This window comes from Ixodes scapularis, unplaced genomic scaffold (assembly GCF_016920785.2).
Source record: "Ixodes scapularis isolate PalLabHiFi unplaced genomic scaffold, ASM1692078v2 PGA_scaffold9__187_contigs__length_104089568, whole genome shotgun sequence".
NCBI lineage: Eukaryota > Metazoa > Arthropoda > Arachnida > Ixodida > Ixodidae > Ixodes > Ixodes scapularis.
The window spans coordinates 62,664,161-62,686,091 of NW_024609884.1; the positions used below are offsets into that span (position 1 = coordinate 62,664,161).

Here is a 21,931-nt window from a genome sequence, read left to right on the forward strand (position 1 = left end):
ATTTCTGCCTTGCAAATCCTCGACGCCCACTAGAGTTAGCCAGTTGTACATAAAAAGCAAATGGAATAATAACCACAAGGTAATAGTGGGCAAGAATTGTAAGTCACTCGTAACATAGAAGCTCGAGTATGTAGCTTCCGCTCGGGGAACCCGGCATGGAATACCTCGCTTTGTCATTAGAATCTGTTCAAAACAAGCCCGCACATTTCATACTTTAAACTACCATCATGCTGCTAATGTAACCTCCATGAAACATTCATTATCATTACCGAACCTTGCCTTATGTAGGCAGTATTCTTGTTTATTCCTTTTTCGCAAAATTTACCATCATCCTTCCTTGCGTCATCGCCTACTCAAAGCCCTGTCCTATATTTTTCAATTGCTTAAATCACCAAAACAAATCTGGCATTTTTCCACATCATATAAATGAATGTTTTCACTCGTTCATTCCTCACACTTCTGTAGAAAAGAACAACCTCCTCCAATAAAGTGCGACTACTATTCATGACCCAACTGTTTTCACAAATTCCTTTCTAACTCTTCTATGGAACCATAATTGAGTGCTAATTTTGCCATTGTTTTCTATGTTTTATAGTACCATCCCTCTTTGTCATCTGTAATCACCTAGGGGGACAGATGCAGGACATAAAACATATTTAAAGGGATGCTGAACCGAAATCTATATTCCGCAAAACACACGGCAAAAGCGTGCAACAGGATGCTACAAACACCAAAACATAACTCGTACAGTGATATCTCGAACGGATGACCGTATTTAAAAAAAAAAAAAGGCGCCTTTGGCAGGAATGTTTATGTCATGTTTCTCCGAGAAGGAGGGGGAACGGCCTTGCGTCTTCTCCGCCTCGCAGCCTTTAGGGAGCGAAGAGAAGAGAGGAGGAAACTAGGTATCTTGACGGTCACGTGCCTCGTCAGCCTGGTTCAATCTCGACTTCTTTTTCCAAAAATACGGCCGTCCATTTGAGATATCGCCTTACTAGTAGTGTTGTAGGGATTGTAGCGTCCCGCCTACATCGTCCAGCATTGTTTTTTTTAAATCCGAATTTCGGTTCACCATCCCTTTAAGCAGAAGTTATAAAATATATATATTTCTATTATAGAGTGAATAGAATAATATAAATGACTGTTGATAGTAAATCAATAAAATTGCAGTAATCAATGTTCTATGTAGTGCAATAGCAACTCTACAACCTTCAAGGTACTTTTGCATGCTTACAACATGAGCACCAGCACTTAACACATCATTTAAACCGGAAACGACCGACGAAAAAAAGAGACAACACGCAATAAGTCTCAAATGCAGTTGACAAAATTTTATTGACACCCGATTATACATGACACTCTTACGCACAACCTTCGCAGATTTTGTGCACGTTCCTGCGGCCACCTGCCATGCCCTCCAACGTTACAACCTCCAGACCACTCCATACAATCAATTGCCATGTCAGAGAATGGAATAGGTTGACAAACAAACCCAGACTGAAGACAGTAAACCTTTTCCCTTTCCCCCCTTTCCTTACAAAAGCAAAAACATTCAGGTTGCCACATCCAATGCGACTGAAGGTTGGACGATACAACTGCTTACAGACACAATCCTGATTGCCCCTTTCAAAACCCTTTTTGCACAGTTCTCTTTACCCACACACAGGCAAACGATTCCTGCATTGCTCCAGATGTTTTGCAAATTCAGAGTTTAGAGAGTTATTCTTAACAGCCCTCATGTGCTCAAGTAACCTTTCATATAAGGGGGGACATAAGCCTAAATTTCAAATTTTTTTGAAAAAATTCATTCTTCAAATTAGAGCTTTTTGGTTTAAGAAACTAATTATACACACTTACACTAATTTCGATAACCATACGCCAAATAGTTACGTTGATATTAGTGATGGGCCGAACCTTTGCAGAATCGAAAATTCGGCGTCGAATCTACGGATTCGGCAAAGCCGAATTTTTGCCAAACTTTTTGATAGATTTGGCGAAGATTCAGCAAAAATACATTGTTACCAGACCTAAAAGTTGATATATTGTTTTATCGTGGGAAAAAAGTTTATAGTGTTTTTTTTTCAAACGCATATTGACGCAGTAATTACTAAATAAGGTAATATTCTACAAGATTACTGTATCAGTATCGTTTTTGTATGTTATACTTGGGTACACTCCCTGCCGCGCCCGATATACTCGTTTCGGGTTTTCAATTTACTCCCTGCCTCTCCCGGCTAAACTCGGGCTGACAATAATCTTCCGCACAAGAAACGCCATCTATGGACAACCAACTGAATCAATGTTTTGAGTGGTGGTTTCGCCTCTTGACGGCAGGTGGAGATTTTTGTAAAGGCGACTTTCCTCTGCGTTTCCGCGTCACCATTCTTTTACAATAACAAACGCACATGCTTCGATTTGGTGCTTTTTGACGGATGCTGAAATACAGGAACTTCTAATGAATTCAGAATCTGATGACAGTGAAATTGAGAAAGAAAAAACTCGACGACACTGGCTATTGGCCTCGAGATCGACCTAGAGGTGGTGCTACAGTCGTGCTATCATCATCATCAAAGCGGGGATAGGAGAACGACCGCCCCATAGACACCCCACGTTCGCGCGCGAGACGGCGTAGATTCTTGCGTTTATTTTGTCGCATACTATTGGTGGGAAAGCGATTCTAGCGGAAAACGATAAGGTACCGTTCGGTGCTTCAGTGAAGATGGAATCGTGTTGCCAGCGTGCGGCCTAAATTTATATAATCGCTTCTGTGGGTGCGTCGTCTGCTCTAGGCAGACGTTGGAAGGCATGGATCACCACAACTGATGCCTGCCTCCGGCTGAACTGGAATATTTATGTTAAATATTTGTTTCTTTTAAAATGGATGTATCGGTTCATCAACGTGGGAATTAAAAAAAAATAAATAAATTCCAACCCAGATAACATAATACTGGTCTGTGAAATCGCAGCTTCTATGCTTTTTTTTTTAACTTCTAGCTTTTGCAGTAATATAAATATTGCCGCGCGCCAAGTAGGCAGCGCGGCCGTAGCCTAACGGTTATCGCGCTTGCCTTCCACGCGAAGGACCAGGGTTCGATTCCTGGCCGCGGCTACGCATTTTGTTGACACTGTAATGAGATGTTCTGGTGAATTCGAGAACCGTCTAGCTGATTCGAGTTTAGAGTGTTCTACACGTCGAACTTTCTACATCGAATGCTCCAGAAGCCAACGCGTATACAAAAGCGGCTCCGCGTGGCAAGCCGGAGTCAGTTTCGCCATAGCGCTCGACTCTGCTGTCTCGCCAACTTCGACGCTCACGACGCTTTGTTATTTTCTATTCCCTTTTTGTTTTGGCACAAGTTCGCCACATTAAACATTTATTTCTTCCTGTTTATTTATTGTTATTCTGGTCACCACCCGTGACAATATTGAGAATGAAGATAAGTTAGCGCTGTATTGGAAATTACCATGCTACTGAGTTCCTCCGCCCTTTTACTGTGCCATAGTGTGGGTAAGTTTTTTTGGAGTCTGAACAAATCTACTGCGTTGCGATGAGGAGAGAGTGTCTCTTCTAGTTAAGATCCGCAAACTGCACGGTTTGCAGGACAACTGAAACAAGTGAAACAAACTGTTCTAATATATCTGCCGTGACCGTAATAAATGGGTGTGGCCGAGCAACGCAGCAATGTTCCTGTTATTAAATGCTTTTCTCGGTAGTGCGGGTTCACCCGCTTCAATTTTCTTGGTGAAGGCCGCGGATGTCAAGAGGCTACTACTATAAATTTCTGGCTAAATAATCTTGTATTCAAACACAGTAGACTTTGCAACCCCGACAAACGACTCTCACCACGATACAGACAGCATCGGCCGCAGTGATACTCTTTTACTGATGAGGGCTAGCGACCTTCACGAGACTTTGGGATCACCCTCCGCCCTCACCTAATGTATATCGGGACTGGGCAGTTCATCGATTAACTTTCAGATTATTCAAGTAATGCTTTATTTGCAATTTTGTTTTGCCGGTTCAACAAGGAGTCAATAAGGAGTAAAAAAATGCCTGCTTTAATATTTTTGACATATTATTTCTTTTGTGACACAGGCTTGCACAGTAAACCGCTTCAGCGCGCTTGTCATTTCACCGAGGGTGATTATACTGTTTAAATAATAACTTAAAAAATACTTCATTTTAAAAGGCTTTCCGTGTTCATATTTATGTAGGACTCACAACGTGAAGTTTAGAATGGGAATGCAATATGCCATTTATGACATAGTAAAACCAGTAAAAAAATGTGTAGTTTTAACGTCTTTCACGCAATATGACCGGCGAAAAATCCACATATGGATTTATTGATTGATTAGTCTATTAAAGGATAGTGATCAGTTGGGTTAATTTTATAATCAAACCAGAGACCCACTCAACATTTAATGCTTTATGAAAGCCACGGTTTGTGCGAGATAACAGAAATGCGTAGGACCAGCGATTGCATACAAACCGACACACTAAGATTATGGAAGTTTCCGACTTAATAATAATCGCTTTGCTGAATTTCTACGCATGGGAAACGATACAACACAACCTTTAGTAAGAAGAAATGGCAACAAAAACATAAAGCATTTGATAAGGAATGTCAAGCTCAGCCGGAAACGGGCTTGCGTCGTCGAGATCCATGCTTCTGAGCGTGCGCCTGTAGCAGACGACGCACAGCGATATCCCCGCTTTCGCGCGTTTCCAATTTCGGCCGCACGGTGGCGACATGATTCGATCTCGAGGCGAATACTCTGTTTCACCTTGTGTTTTACCGCAGGAAAGGCTACAAGCGCGAGCTCCTTGCTCTATGGCACACTTCGGCGGCACAAGCTCTCGTGCACCAAGGGCAGCTGCCAACGCTATGAGCTTGCGCTTCTAGCCTTCGCTGCGGTACAACATAAGGTGAAACGGAATATACAAGTGGATTACAGGTGACTCCGCTCCCATTCTTCGCAGTTGGCATTCTTCACAAACCCACAAGGGTCTGCCATGTATGTGCCCATAGCAAGAACCGCCAAACGAAGCGCAAAGAATCGTGTTACATGTGTTCAGCATGCGAGGTGCCACTTTGCGTTGTACCGTGTTTTGAAGAATACCACACAAAAATAAACTGAGAACATTAAGAGGTTAAGGAACGTTGTTAAGATTAAAACAAATGTATTCTTTAAATAAACATACACATTGAAGCATGTAAACATGTTACTACACCCAAAATAAATTTGTTTGTGCAGTGAAAGAAAAAAACACCCAGCACAAAGGGACCGCCGGGCCAAAAAAAACAAAAAAAAAAAACGGCGCTAAAGGGTTAAATGCAGACCTGCCAAAAGATTCTTCCGCCTAGTAGAAAGTCCTCCTCTCCCTTTTCTTTTTTGCCCTCTTTCTCTAGTGTAGCAGCGGTGCGGGGGGGGGGGGGGGGGGGGGCAGCACAGGAGCCCCTTTTGAACATGTGACCTGAGTGAAGGCGAGTGTTCTTTACCCCTCCACCCAGTGTGGCCAAGTCACTTTTCTGTGGAATTGGTTGCTTCAATATGGGAAGAAAAGGAAAGAATCTCAGCGACTACAAAGCACAATTTACTGATTTTTGAAAAGTACATCTAGTGAAAAAAATTTTCAGCCTTTCCACTCTGGTGAAGAAGGAAGACCAGCAAAGCTGTACTATGGTGGGAATGAAGTAATGGCCGGCCGCAAGCCCGCAAGCCAGAGTGGAAAGGCTCGAAAGGTTGAAGCCATCTATAAGTGATGGCGGCAACCAGACAACCGGCTTGCCGGTTGTCTGATTGATGCCATCGCTCATATATGGCGATGGCTGTCCAGAGTTCTGCGTCATCATTTGCTTGCTGACGGACATGATCCTAAGCATGTGTAAATTACAGGAGGACATGTAAGACTGCTTACGTGTAGGAATGCGAAAACATTATAGTCCCGCGGGTGAAATGATTTCGAGTAATGTTTCTACACGTATTAAAGTTTAGGACGAGGTATAGAACAACCTCTCAGGCAACGTCCAGGCCGACTTCAATGCGACCTCTAGGACAACGTCTAGAACGATGCCTAGAGGACGACGTCTAGGACAACCTCTAGGACGACCTTAAAGGAGCTGCGCAATAATTTCAGTGTTTTGCTTACACAATTCGGGAATTGGTGTCTCAATCTTTCTGAAGTAAAAAACAAAAAAAATGCTTTTGCCTGCATATCCTAGTTTTTATTTTAAAAAATGACAAAGATTGAGGCTTTCGGCACCTCTCAACTCCTTCACCATCTTCCAAATCACGTCTGCTGTGATGTGAAAGGAGGATGCGCAGGGTTCCGGTGAAGCTCTCTCTCTCCAGAGCCATCAGTGAGCAGCGAGAACTTACCCGTTCGCGACCACATGACCACGTGCTTGCGCAATGCAACCAACAAGGCGAAAGGAGGAAAGTGCCAATGTGCTCATCCGGGTACGGTCATCCCCGTCCGGCTCTGCCCCCGTCCCCCCCTCCGACTTCTGGTGGCTGTTTGCGGTTGCAGATAGAGCCGACGGTTTTGTTGACCTCGGATAGATGGTGCCACTAAAACTCCGTATAATAAAACTTATGTCAACGATACCAGGTTCTTGACACATTTATATTTATGTTGGAATGACAATATTTATAGAAAAATTATCTTTTATCGAGCAAGTATTTGCACAACTTGCTATATTTTTACCACGACCAACTCTATAAAGGGCGACCAGGTCAGCTCTCTCCTCTCTACGGGAGCGCGTGTACCGGAAAATACCACGTGACCACGGCTGGGGACAGCGAAATCCGCCAGGCGCCGCCGCGTATCATCTCCAAATGCGCGCGCGGTCATACGCGACGGGCGGCGGTTGTGTTGATAAAACCCACGAGTTTATTGTAACTTTTTCTGTCGACACCCGCATAGCTTTCTTGACATGTTCTGTAAACAGAGTAAAGCGACAGCGCTTTCGATTGCCGGTCTATTAATTGTTATTTATTTTTCTTCCTTTGGGAAGAGCTAAGTTATGTGAAGCCAACGTAGAGCAATGGGAGTGTTTGCTTATCAGTATATAGCTTCCAGTCCTATAGCGCGGCCAGACATAGTGTTTTTGCTCACTTAATACGACCGGCTTCAGTTTGATACGTTTTGTAAAGAATGCGCACCCAGAAATACTCCAAATTTCAATGAAAAGATATCAGTTTCGGTGTTAGAGTATGGCTCTTCTCCACTCATAAATTTTTTTGCCAGGCCAGTAATGAACATACTATTGTATACATGGAAAAACGTATACTCAATCTCTTGAAATAATACTGCAGGAAAGGCAAAAGCGTAAAAATGTTTAAAATAGACCATTAAAATAGGCAGGATCATAACAATGGTTAAAATAGGAAAGATAGAGACAAGCTGTATATTTACTATTATTATTTCATTTTCACTAGGACACAGACAACTAACTTCTTTATTAGTGACGCACTAAATCAAAAACAGTAAGGAATACAGTAAACAGTATCAGATAAACAAACGACGTCTAACACGCTCATAATTAAAACATACACCCTGTCAGCAAGTTCCGCGTCATCTGAAATTCGCGAGCTCGCAACATTAACACGTGAACATCATTCCTTCCGATGAATGACGGCTGATCCGGTACGTAGGTGTATCAGCATCACTGCATATTTAACTAAACCCTCAAAATGAGGAAGGTTATATACAGCGTCCAACATTGGCAGCACGGCGTGTAAAGGATGACGCTGTAAACTTATATGTACCACGACCTATTTTGTGTTATGAACATGAAGAGAACCTATTTTCTCTTTATGCTACATAGTTGGTGGGTAACTGATTCGCCTTCTGCTTGGCAAGAGATTTTCTTCAACCAGTCGTTCCGGATCTACGCCACCGGGAACTCGTGGAAAGCGACCCCCGTCGAAGTCCGCGTGCTCGACTTGCACAGCGGCACACAGCAGAAGACCATCACAGCCCGTCGTTGAGTTCCACTTTACCATTAACGTAGAGCTATTTTACAGCCAGAAAAACCACGCGTCCACGCGTGCACGTGCCAAAAGACAGCTTGTACTAGCCTCCCCAGGCTTCCCGAGCGTAGTAAGCAGCGGGGAAAGTGGAGATTCTAAGCAGCGCCAGCGGGAGCGGCGGGAACTAGGCGAACTAAAAAGAACTAAACAAGCAAAACAAAAAGTGGCGCGCTGGGGCAGGAGAAGGTGAGCTGGTCGCCCATTATAGAGTTGGTCGTGATTTTTACAAGTCCCCCATTGACGTCACGCCGCGTGGTTCTCATGGCCGCCGCTTGCGGCTGCAGGTCGGAAAATATCATAATTTTTGTCTCGCGATTTGCGGTGGAGTCGCAACATTTTGAAGGCAGGAGATGTGTTTTCTGTCCTTTGTGACAAAATAAAAAATACCAAAAGTAGAAGATACAAATTCTTTCAATATTAAAATCATTGCACAGCTCCTTTAATGTACCGGTTAACGACGCATACCCGCGTCCCCCCCCCCCCTTCCAGCTGCGGTGCCAGCCAACCTTAGCAACGATGACGCCGTTGCTATGGAGCCACATGACGCGTCGCAGCCAATGAGAATTTAGCTGCCATTTCGCTGCTACAGATGGGAATTTAGCTGCCGTTTCGCTGCTACATACGGTTACAGACAACGCCAGCTTCGCTCCATGGGACAATTAATGCTTTCGCATTAATATGGTTTATTTTTTATGGGAACTTTGGGCAGTTTAGGACGCAGCAAAACTAAACTATCTCAGAATTTCGGATAACTAAAATCATAACAAAAAAATGTACACCGATAAACACTGACAAAAAATAAACTCAGAAAAATACCCTCCAAATTTTACTAAAACTCCAAAAACACTGAGTCCTTCTACAATGCAGAGCTTTATGAAATGGTCATCTTTTAATCTTGTCGACACAAGCCCGGGTACGTGCACATCGCTACTCAACGTTCCCGACTGCAAAACGAAATCGACGAGCACGTAGAGATTGCCAACTATTCTTTCTGCTTATTATCTCCCACCAGCAACAGTCAAGATGTGGCAAAACTCCTTTTGATGGTGATCATAGGAAAGGAACCTCACGTCTGATTAGAGGTGCATTTTGATGGGGTTTTTAATTACCTATATAGTAGGCCGTGAATTGCAGCTAACGAATATTAGACATGTTACTTGCCTACAAGCTATACTTACCTTGCACGTGACATCATGCTAGGAAAGGACCGAACCCTGCACCACCATGCTGGTGATTGACTTCGCACTGCGCGTATGTGCTTAACAAGAACTAAGGCATAGAATGCTGCTAACTGCCCAGACATGTGCTGACATGCACAATATTTTTCAATAAAGCTACCTAACAGTTTTTTACCTGTAAACTTGAAAAAAAAAATGTGCCAAGCTTACGATGATGACGTTCAGCCAGTATGTACGGAATGTTCTGGCATTAGTGCGATTGCACTATGAGCAAAAAGTTTTGATATGTTGCTGAATAAGTTTTAACACAAAAAATTGTTGGGTCGCCAATACAAGCTTAATTACGCGGTTCAAGACATATAAACCACTGGAATCCCCACAATTATTTAACGAGCCGCTCTAGCAGTCACAATTGAAAGTTCTTCCAAGTAGTAAAGTTCAGACTTCATGAACTACTGGTAAAGAACACAAGGATTACCATGTCGCGGACGGCATAAGTCAATGCCGCGGCATATACACATTGAATGCAAATTCAAAATGATATATTCAAAATCAAACTTGTAACATAAATTTGAATGAATGAGTGATTCGAAAAGCTAATGAATTCAAGACCAAGTATCTAAAAAAACAAATTTTTTATTTGCTGCATGTTTTATTAGTAGCAAGGTATGATAGTGATTTATTAGAAAATAAAATAAAAAAATATGCATAGTACTTTGTTTGTATGACTGCAATTAAAGCTTGAATCTTGTCAGTTGTTCATTGTGACTGTGTCCTCACATATGCGCCGGTCAACATTGTGGCATGGATATAATGAATTATCTAACATTAATACTTTGCTAAATTATGCAAGATTAGAAATAGGCAAAATTGTGCGTAATGTAGAGTAAAAGTTATTTTACTCCGCAACACAGCTTGCCGTTTTACAACGCGCATCTGACAAGATTCAAGCTTTAGTTGTGGTCATACAAACAAAAAAAAACTATGCGGAGGGCAAGTTCGTCTGCTTCTTGCGCAGGGGGTAGCGGTGACGTCGGAACGCCGAGCCCTGATTGGCTGATCGCGACCCCCTATCTGAGCGTCGTCTGCCCATTTGCAACGTCGCCTGATCGCAACGTCGTCTGCGTCTGTCTCACCTTTCCTGCGACTTTCAAAAGTGCAGAGGCCAGGTTCACAAAACGATCTTACGCCAAAAATGTGCGTAAGGCAAAACTTAAGAACAAATTCGTATTCACGAAACAAAATTTTCGTAAGTTTTGCGCAGGTTACGACGAAATCCTACGACAGCTCCGAAGCTGTCTTATGCACTTCTTACGATCAAATCAGCATGGCCGACAGCGTCACGGTCGCGACGACCAATGGACGTTTATTTCTCTACCTGCGCTTCTCACGCGTCCCGACTTCAAGCAGCAAGAAAAAAGTAAAAAGTACTTGAAACAGACCACGACGAACAAGAACGCTGGATCCACAAACACCCGGGAAAAGCTCCAACGGCCACGATTCCACCGACAACGACCAAGCGAGCTCGGCAGATAGGCCTAGAAGGCACTCCGACTCGGCGACCGTCTGCCCACGACCGGCTGGCGTGCTGAATGGAATATGCCCACGCGACCCTTGTGAACCCTTCCCGTCTTATACTTTGATCGCTGACCTCAATTTTAGATTAAGAGGTCAATCTCTTCCTCTTGTCATCTCCTTGTTTTTCGAGGCAGCGGTGAATCTCCGACAGACGCAGGAAAGGTAAAGCAGCCATCGCTTTGACTAGCAGACGTAAAGCAGACGACGTTAACTGCGCCAACCCACCGACGCCGTTAAAGAGTGAGGAGTCTCGCCGCACACGAAAGGAGGGAAAATGTATTTGGGAGGGAATTTGCGGATATTAACACGCTCACTCTCAGTTTTTAGCAAACAAACCTCGGCGCCTCGGGACACCTCGCCAGTGAGTCCTTTGACTTCCCTCCTTGATGCGCGTCTGCTAGTTGTTAGACAAAAACAACGTACCGCTCGCATTATTTCGTCTGCCCTCTCTGAAAGGCGAAGTTCAGCTCGCTCGACTTCCGAAAGTCGCAGGAAAGGTAAGACAGACGCAGACGACGTTGCGAGCAGACGACGTTGCAAAGGAGCAGACGACGCTCAGATAGGGGGTCGCGATCAGCCAATCAGGGTTCGGCGTTTTGACGTCACTGCTACTTCCTTTCTCATGCGCAGAAGACGAAAATGAGCCCACTTGCGAGGCGTATAGTTTCTGTTCTTAACCCTTTCACGGGTGACTTTTTTGTAGGCCCCATGGTGAACCTTTTTTTTTTTCCCCTTTCGTATGGAAGTATTTTAATAAGAGCTCTGTGCCAAATTCAGCTTTTTTCTGCAACGCACAAAAAATATACCAAGGTGGGAAATATGCTTCCCATGGCCCAGCACCTGCTCAAAAAATAGTCAAACAATTAATTTTATTGTTGAAGAGAGAGACTGCAGGAGCTGAAGATCACTTTTCTGCAACTCAATGTGCTCTCTTCTTTCTCAAAGCCATCTAGAAACGAAAGTGCTTGTTTCTTCAAGAACTGAAGCTCCAAAAGCTGTGTGGGAGAGAGTTGCTGAGGTCACGGCGGCCATACTTCCCTCTTCGACAAATACCAAGAAAGTAGCTTGTGTGCTTTCAAAATGTTCAGATTCATTCGATTGCTCAGAGGGCTCGATTTGTAGGTTCGGTGGTTACTACATAACTTATAAAGCTCTGATCATCAGCAGATACCAGAAGCCAGCCTCACAAGTGCAAAGGCCAGCAAACGTTGTGTGCGGGAATGTTTAGTAAATGTACTATCGCGGACAATATGAGCCTGTCGCCTTGCTCCGCAACAGGCACGTAGCCGGGGGGGGGCATAGGGCCAGGCCCCCCCCCCCCCGAAAACTTCCATTTTGCTGGGACCTCCTCTCCCCTCTCCCCCTCATACACCATTTTTTCATGAGTGGGCCACCCCGCCACCCCCCCTCCCCCCGAACCAAAATCCTGGCTACGTGCCAGGTCCACACACATTGTGCACCCTGAGGCCGAGATGAATTAACACTTGCACCAGCTGCGCCACTGCGCTCTTCCGGGCGGCTGCTAGCGGGACGACGTGTGCAACAGCGGGCGTGTGTGTGGGTGGGGCGGCAGGGAGAGGGAAGGGCGAGGACAGAAGATAACGCTTGTCATTCCTTTTTGCAATTGATTTACTTCATTCTATCATGTAGAATCACGTAGAAAAAACTCTGGCGGGTGAAGAAAAAATGTTGAAGTATCTTAAATTGCAGCTGCGATTATCGTTTTTTAAAAGTCACATCAAAAGACGTAGGTTGTACCTTTTTTTTTTTTTTTGATGAAGTGCATGCACAAAGTAGGACAGTAAAATATAGGCCAAAATTTGTATGCGGGATTTAGGCCGGCTCCAAGGTATTTACATTTCCTATTTTTTTTTTTTTTTATTATGCTTATGCACAGCTGTATAAAAAAAAACAATGGTAACCATACATGTTACTGCGGAAATCTTGTAACCTTGATTGGTATGAAAGGGTTCAAAAATATTATTTCTTTTTTACTGGGCCTATGCGTCTGTTTCAAACAAAACAAGTGCTGACAAGACACCAGTGTTTTATTTACAAATTCCTAGCCTTAATAAAGTGCAACAAACAATCATATATTTGCCAGGAGAAGGAGCTTGAAAGTTCATCGAAACAATATTCGCAGAGGAGAATGACAGACAAAAAAGTTCAATAGCCGGCGTGGAAATTCAACTGCAGGATACAAAAAGATTGAAATCAAGGATGCACCACTCAAAAGTTTGCGCTGGTTAACGGCATCAAACTGTGTGTCGCAATCGTAACAACAAGCTTTGTTCCGATCGGCAGAGGTCCGGTTCAGGGGGTCCTGAGGTGCAGTAAAACTTATGAAAGAAGTTAACACCGCGTCCACGGGTCTCACTCTGTCTGGTAAGGAATCGTAGAGCGCGGCCCAGAAGTCTGGCTTGGCCCGAAACATCTCCCCATTCCACCTCTCACTGCTCCCCACAATTCGTCAGCATTGGCACAATGGAGGGGACACCGTGACATGGCTACCTTGATGTGCCTCCAAACGTGTTCAATGATATTCAGATCAGCTATTTTGGGGGCCAAGGCAGCTCCGTCAGGCAGCTGTCCTCGAGGAGATAAGAGCGTGACAACGTATTTTCCACTTCGATGCTTTCTTGAAATGCACAGAAATGTATGATAGCTGAAAACATGAACATTGGGCTGCACGGCACAGCATCGTGATGGTGGTTCCGCCGGCCAATATTTTCGTTAGTAGACGGCCGGAAGAGCTCCGCAACGCAGTGGACGCAAGTGAGAATTTATCTCGGCCACAGGGCGCGCTGTGTTTGCGGAGCGATGTGACGGGTGGCGCAGAAAGTACCGTGCACAGGCCGGAGCGCTGTTTCAGCTCATATTGTCCGCGATAGTACAGCTTTGCTTTTGCACAGCCAGATGGCACCAGTACACATATTTTTTTTAATATGATTTTTGCTAGATGGTGGAACAGCACAATGGTGGGAATTCACCTTCCCTTGAGCCCAGTACAGACCAAGCGTGGGTGGGAAGTATATATCACACCGCCCATGAAAGGGTTAAGCTGTCATCGACTCCAGAGGCTTATGCCATTAAAAAGGAAGGGGGAGGTTGTATCAGCCAAACTTCGGTTACTCTGCATAGTAAAAATATAGTCTTTTAGACATGTGCACATTGGCCATGACCGAGTTGATTGTTGTTGCTGGTATGTTTTTCATTACATGTTCAGTTGAGAGACAGTACTTGTTCAGTTTGGTTCCCTGTTCTCTGAATTAATTTTTCATGATAATAAACCAAGTTACCTATATCACCTCCTTAAATGTATATTTGATTTGTTAATTTTTTTTAAACTCGGACTGCAGAGCCATGATTTCTTTCTGTATTAGGTGTTGTTCTTGTTCTTTTCTTATACCCCCTCCTACCTGTTCCTTCAAAGGCTGGTAGTACCGTCTAAATAAAAATTGGCTATCTCTTTGGCATTCCCCGATGAGGCCCTATAAATGCATAACATTTATAGGTTCTCGTCGCACGGGCACACTGGGAGGGTTTCGTGAATATATAAAATTGTCAGGTGTCACGTGTCACTGTGACATCACACAGCATTATGGTGTCACGTGAAGTCGCATTGTCACGTTCTGGTGTCATGTGACGTCATGTCACCTGATGTCATGTTTTTTCACGTGACACTGACGTCAACGTGTTATGCAATGTCAAGATTCCACGTCATAGTGTCACCTGACGTGACCATGCATTGTCACATCACACTATGACGTCACATGATGCAGTGTCATGAGACGTAGCATCACATGACAACACAATGCAATGTGACATGACAGTGTCGCATGACGTGATGTCACATGACATCATGATATCACACTGTCACGTGACATGATGATGTTATGTTGCATCAGCGTCACGTTTGTCACGTGATGTCTCAATGTCACATGATGCCACAGAAGACCTATAAATCCTATGCACTCGGAGCGCCTTTGGGATGATGTCATAGTGTCGCATGACGCTGTGACATAATCTGAGCTGCATGCCACGGACACAAAGTCCGAAAGGCTTGCCCTTAAAATGCAATGCATTTAAAAAGGCTACCATCCAAACAAACTACTGTCAATGAGCACATGTCGTGCCTCCAGTGTCTAGCACACTGATAAACATGATTAACAAAGTGGTTCAATATAATCTCTAATGCTCCAATAAGCATCTCTTTGTTCAAATGGAGCAACCCAGTCAGTTCCATATACATCTATCTCTATAGTCTGAGACAGCTCATCGTCCAGACATGTCCCCTTGATGTATAGGACCAATAGAAGTCTCTGCAGAACAAATAGGCTTTTCTATTCGTCTGATAGAATTTTCTACGGGACCATTGGAAATCTCTACTGATCATAAAGACCTAGAAATGTCGTGTGGAGGTTCCTAGACGTCCTCACCTTTCTGAACGGCTTGTCGACGGGTGCCGGCTTGGGGGCTGGCTTCAGGGGCTCTAGGCTGGGCGCATCCACACCTGCGACGGAACACGCAGCGGGGTCAGCCAGACGGAGAAAAACAAGGGTATCCCTACCTACAAAGTTACGAGAATGTGAGTCTCTCGAGCATTAGACTTTCCTTATCATCAAGCTTTCCTCTGGGATCCCAGCCCTTGTCTGCTTTGAAAATCGCCGGTTTACCGCGTGGCAAGGGGAGTGGTGACACAGAGTGTATGTGCAATGTGTTCTAGTTAGGTTGCACAGATGCATTTGGTACGCTCTTTACGCCTCGACAGCACAAACATTGTCGTGCTTAGCTTCTTTGAACCCAGCCTTGTTGCGTAGAGGGCGCTGGCACACTAACTGCCAACGACATTTCAAACTTGCTGTTCTCGTGCACGATGTTGGCGTATTCAGGGGTCGGCAACCTTTTGCAGCGGTGGGCCGACCCCTTTTGCAGGGGCCAGGCAAAGAAAAGGCAAAAAGAAAGTGAACACATTCTTTGTCCAGGTATGGGGATGTCGGACAATGCCAACTCGAAGTGCTCCTTGTTCCTGTCTAACCCCATTTGAGGGCAAAATGGTCATGTGGTTTTTGAGTATGTGTGGGGAAGTGGCAGAGGCAGGGGTGCTTTTCTGGTGTTGTGCCGGGGGCCACATAAAACTGCCTTGAGGGCCGGATGCGGCCTGCGGGTTGTTGACTTCTGGCATAGTTGGTTCAGCATCGGATTCACAACTGAAGGGACGCCAGTTCGAAAACAAACATTTCCATGCTTTCTCCGGCGGATTTTTATATTGGTGAATTTTCGCGTGACACTCTTCCATTAAAGGAAGCACGTAACAAGAAACTGCTAGGAGCTAGTCATGTAACACCTTCTGCGTTAAAATATCATTTGGCAGCCGTGGCAGATACCTTAAATAAACACCATCATTACATAATTTATTCAATGTTAAACATGGTCAAATGAAAAAAAATCTAGTTTTTTAGCGCCTCACACACACCCTATACATGAAAACTTTGCTCTCTTTCTGACAAGAAAACTTGTCTGCACTAAAGGTAAGCTGCTACACTGTGATTCCCATGTTCTGAAGTGTGTAAACCACCTAGACCAAAAACAGGCTCATTGCTGCTCCTCACAATTTATGAACAGTTTTGAGCTCTCTTTCTAAACCATTTTGGTAAAAAGAAACATAGCATCTTTTTTACTGTCTTCAATTGTTTTTTCAACAAACAAATGTAAACCTGCTCCAACTGGTATGAACCATTATTTTTTTACTCCAGAGCTGAAGCAGACCTGAATCCTTTTCCCCGAACTGAAACGAAAACAAGAATGAAAAACATTTGGGTTCAACAGCCTGGTTGCAAGCATAAAATAGAAGAGGAAGTATTCTGTCCCAGTTTTGGTGAGCAGCTGGGAGGTTAAATCGTCCCGCCACTGGCCCGAGGATGGCATGCGGTAATGGTGCACTGAATGGTTTGGCAGTGTCAGAAGTGTGGCATTACAGGCGAGACTCGGGGAGATCCGTGACGTTGAACAATTTCTTAATTCCGTGGATAAAGTCATACAGAATGTGTGTTCTGAGCTAAGCTGGATTAGCAGACACGGTGTCATGTGATGCAATGCCTGTGATGCATTGCCTGTGACACAGTGTCTCTGACACAGTGCCTATGACACTGTGATGTCACTGACACCATGACGTGGCATCAAGACACATGACACCACTCAATTTGTCACAATAAAGTAATAAAGTGGTTGGTGTCTTAATGAATGTATATAGCGCGAAGGACAGACAAGGCAATCGACACAGACTGGCCCACCTTAATATTTTAGCTGGTTGGTGTCACGTCACATGTCATGGTGTTTCGATATGTCATATGACATTATGTCACATAACGTGACGTCAAAGTGTTGCATAACACCATGGTTTGATATGACGTCACCACATCATGATGTTGCATGGGCAATTTATTTCCAATACTACTAATCCCATTTGGGATTGTTGTAGGGATGTACATCATACAGAACATTTTTTTTTACACACACATGAAGATGATGGTATGCAAGCCTATGTCGACAGGTGCGCTTCCAAGTTAATGAGAAAATGTTCTACACTAGTGGAATGTACAATGTTTCGTGGCAAGTGATTCCATTTGTTGGTACTAGTTCGGAAGAAAAAGGAATATTTGAAGCAATTATTGTGGGTAGGAAGTTCTTCATAAAGTTTACCATTATTACACCTTGTTAGCCGTTTGCTAGTAGGAGTTAGATCATTTTCTGCGGGAATGTTGAAGTTGTTGTTAGCTAATTCTATAGAAACTTGAGCCTTGCAAGTTTCGCCCTTTTTTCTAGAGACAACAGTTCTAATTGCTTACATAGCACGGAGGGGGAATCATGCCAACTATATTTGTTACATATCAACTTTGCAGCCACTCTTTGTATACTTTCTAACTTGCTAACACCAGAGGCGGTGTACAGGAACCAGACGACGTTGGAGTACTCAAGCATGGGGCAGACTAGTGTATTGTAGGCTAATAATTTCATCTCAGTTGAACCACTTTTTAAAGTTCTTTTTACAAAATTAAGTTCGTTTAGCGCTTTTTGAGTTATAGAGTCAATGTGTAAGTCCCAACGGAGGTCATGGCTTATATGTATGTAAGCCAAGATACTTGTACCCCAAGACTTGCTCCAGGGGTTTATTGTTTATGCGATAGGAAAAACGACTCGGGTTGCTTTTTGTTTCATGGTCATATTGATACAGGTTTATCTAAATTTAATAACATCTGCCAGTCGTGACACCATTGTACAATGCGTTGAAGTACATTGTTGAGGTCGATTTGATCCTGTTCATTGTTGATTTGCGAGTAGAGTATACAATCATCAGCAAAAAGACGGATCTTTACATTAACATTTTGACTTATGTGATTTATGTAAAATCAGAAACAGGAAAGGTGCCAGTACCGATCCCTGTGGAACACCAGATGAAACTTTTCCCTTTGACGATGAATCAGCATTGATTGTCACAAATTGATAGCGATCAGAAAGGTAGTTTCTTGTCCAATTAAGTATTTTACCTGCTCCCAGCATAGTTTCTAGCTTAAATAGTAGTTTTGTGTGGGATACTCTGTAGAATGCTTTCGATAGATCTACGAATATGACGTCAACCTGGTTCCTGTTGTTAATTACAGTAGAAAAGTTATAAATGCTTTCGGTCAGCTGAGTAATAGTCGATAACTGACGCCTGAAGCCGTGCCGGAATGGGGTTATTATATTATTGTGCTAGACGAAAGTCGAAATGTGTTTTAGGATAATGTGCATATTTTACAGCAAGCTGAGGTGAGAGATATAGGCCTGTAATTAGTAAACTCATTTTTGTTTTCAGATTTATATATGAGAATAACTTTAGCCAATTTCCAGTGTATGGGAATTTTCCCTCTGTTGAGGGAGTGTCTAAAGATGATTATGAGGCACTTTGCTATCCATTCCACATAGCTTTTTAAAACTTCATTGGGTATACTGTCAGGGCCAGCACTCTTTTTAATATTGAGGTCAAGTAAGAGCTGCAAGACACCTTGTTTGGTAACTACTACATCGCCCAATGTGGCCAGAGCTGAAGGCAGAGACAAAAGAAGGTATAAATTACCATTAGCCATAGTAAATACAGAAAGAAAATACTCTATAAATGTTTTTGCAAGATTGGCTTTATCATTTGAAAGTAATTCTAGGTGTGATTTAGGTTTAGGGTTAACGGGACTCCAGAATTCGCAAGGTGACGATTTAATAAACGACTGAAGCGTGATGTACATTGAAAAATGTATGCTTAGCTGATTTAATTTTGAAGCAGAGTTCAGTATTCAGCTGCGCTGAATACTGAACTATATAACATGTGACATGACGTGACATATTGAACTATATATCCTATCACGTGACATGGTGCCACAGAATTATGCTGGTAGTCACGTGAACACCTGATCAAGTTGCATGCTGATGAACTCCCGTGAACACCGTCCACTAATCTGACGGGCGTATGATGGTTTTTCGTAGCGTTTTATTGTGGCGGGACAGTTCTTTGTGACGTTCCCCTGGCCCTTAAACAATGTCTTCTGTACTGTGTCTGCCGAGAGTCACCGTCTTCGCAGGTAGACAATGGTGGCTATGACGTGCCTCTGTCATCACTGCCATCTCTGTCACTGGGAATATGTGGGCAACATTTTAATGAGGGGCTGTTTGAGACACTCAAGATTTCTGAGGCACCAGATTGTACTTTGTGATAGAACACTCATCATTGTATATTAACATGATGTCATGTGATTTAAGGGGAGACAGGAGTCCTAAAATAATAAAAAAAAAAACAAAAAAAACAAAAAAACGCTAAATTTCTCGTTTTTTGAAACTCAGATATTTGATTAAATTATCAGAAAGAATAAACAAAAAGACGGACCAAACGAGACATCAACGCGCTCACCATAACTTTAGTCACATATTCGGATTGAATATAGTCCAAAGTACCTGCATGCAAAGTTTCAATGTCCAATTGGATGTCAAAGTACAAGAAAAACGCTAACTATGATGCCTTGGCAGCGTTTCAATCGCGATTTCAAAGCAACAAGTAGTCGAACTCGAATGTGGCGCCCCCCGCGGCTGTTCTGTAGCTGCTCGTCGGGCTTGTTGAAAAGCTGGTTCTCTTCCCTCCTTCCCCATGCCACTCATTTTCATGACACCCTAGAGGAATGTCCGCATTCCGCGGGTTTTCCAGGCTCCAATAGCGATTGCTAATTGGCCAGCGCTCATAGGATCGCACACGTCATATCTCGCACTCCTGCTATTGGCCAAGACGCGCACCTCTGCTCTTTTTTCTCATCTCTTCCTCTCAGTTCAAACGCGCCGACGAAACTGTTGCCTGCTCTGTGTTGCTGGCTGCTCGCTCGTCTGCTTTGTTTCTTCAGTGATCAAGCGCACGTTTTTAGTTCCTGTTTGCGCACTTAGATTGAACATTGATCGTTGCCTTGCTCTGTTACAAAGCTGAAAAAGTTTTGAAATCTCGAGATGCAGACCAATGCTCGGTTGAAAGTGAGCATGCAGTGAGCTTTTGCAAAGAAGAAACATGCCTGGAATAAGACGCTGAATGTGCCTCCTGCAAATGCGTCACTTGGATCGGCACTGCTGGAATCGTTGGATCGACCAGCAAGATTGGCCGGGTCGCCTGCCAAAGACATTGCGGGTCCTAGCTACACCACGGGCTGTTTCTCCAGCTCTGGAACTACGATGCAAGTCGACTCCGAATACTTCTCCGCAGTTGAGCGTGTGCAATGTGTCCAACAAGAGGAGCTGTGCAAGCGTGCCTTATCTGAAAAGTCGGCAACCCAGTGCAACTTTGACCTTCTCGAGTTCAATGGGGGAGGCCAGACAAGCGATGCCGGGACACAGTTCACTGTCGTGAATATGAAGGTCCTGAACGACTTCTTCGCGCAGACGAAGTGTGGAAGCTACAGTGCAAAAACACTGCCGATCACCAAGGCTACAAAAAAGGAGTATGGCTTAGTAGTCAAACTTCTTCTCGTCTGCACGACATGCGAGTTCGAGAAAAAGCAGTTCTCTTTGTGTCCAGAATGGCAAAGATCACTCCCTTTGACGTGAACATGTGGGCCATGAAGGGGATTCAGTTGATCAGTAGAGGAATTACAGCCCTGGCGAACTTCTGTGCGTGCTTGAACTTGTCCCATCGTGGCCTGCACCACAAGACCTTCCAAGGGCACTTGAAGACTTTTGTGAAAGCCTGCAAAAACTCGGCAAGTGCGAGTGAAGCTGCCAGTGTGGTAGTTATTAAGAAGCTGTACGCAGACTGCTATGCGCAGACTTCTCAAACACTGTTGCCAACACTGACGTCGTCTTTAATGGATCCTGGATGACCAGAGGACGCAGCTCCCGCATTGGTGTGGGCTGCATTGTCGAACTATATTCGGGCCTAGTCCTTGACCATGTGGCCTACTCAAACTTTTGCCTCGGCTGTGCCCGGGGACCGGACCCGCGGAGGAAGAGGGTTACAGCAACTGATACAACTGTCAAAGGAACATTGACTCTAATGCTGGTCGCATGGAGGTTGAAGCTGCATTGACCATGTTTCAAAGATCCCTGGCCAAGCATGGACTGCGCTACACCACACTAGTGGGGGCTGTCTCGCGTAACCTCGTGACCAAGAAAGCTCAGGGCAAAGCACTTGGTGGAAGGGGCAAGCTGACTCGGGAGAAGATCAAGAAGATCCAGAACTACTATGGCTATGCCCTGAGGAGCAACAGCAACAATGTACTGGGGATGAAGAGGGCAGTGGAGGCCACCCTCCTGTACATGACGTCCACGGACAGCACCCCAGAGCACAGCAAGCGTTCTGATGGAGCCGAGTCATGGTGCAGGTTCAACAGGGCCTTGGCAAGCTGTGAGCCTCCTCCGTCGCACAAGAATCCACTTCTGAATTGTGTTCGGGCTGCACTTAAGCCCATGTTTGCAAGGCTCAGCAATGAAGATCTGCTTGAACGGTGCAGTGAGGGCAAGACCCAGCACGCGAGCAAGAACCTACATTCGGTAATCTGGACGCAGACGACCAAGAACGCGAATGCCTCCCTGGACAGTGTGAAGAGGGCTGCAGCTGAGGCTGTTGCCATCTACAA

General features: G+C 44.3%; 1 protein-coding gene across 11 annotated transcripts in view; it reads right to left on the reverse strand.

Annotated features, from left to right (window-relative positions):
- LOC8038525 (islet cell autoantigen 1) overlaps positions 1–21,931 on the reverse strand; it is a 77,670-nt gene that overhangs the window by 997 nt on the left and 54,742 nt on the right. For all 11 annotated transcript variants that reach the window (XM_029978939.4, XM_029978932.4, XM_029978934.4 and 8 more), the window contains one exon: positions 15,233–15,306. In XM_029978939.4, the coding sequence (XP_029834799.2) occupies positions 15,233–15,306 (74 nt within the window). The remainder of the gene's footprint in view (positions 1–15,232; positions 15,307–21,931) is intronic.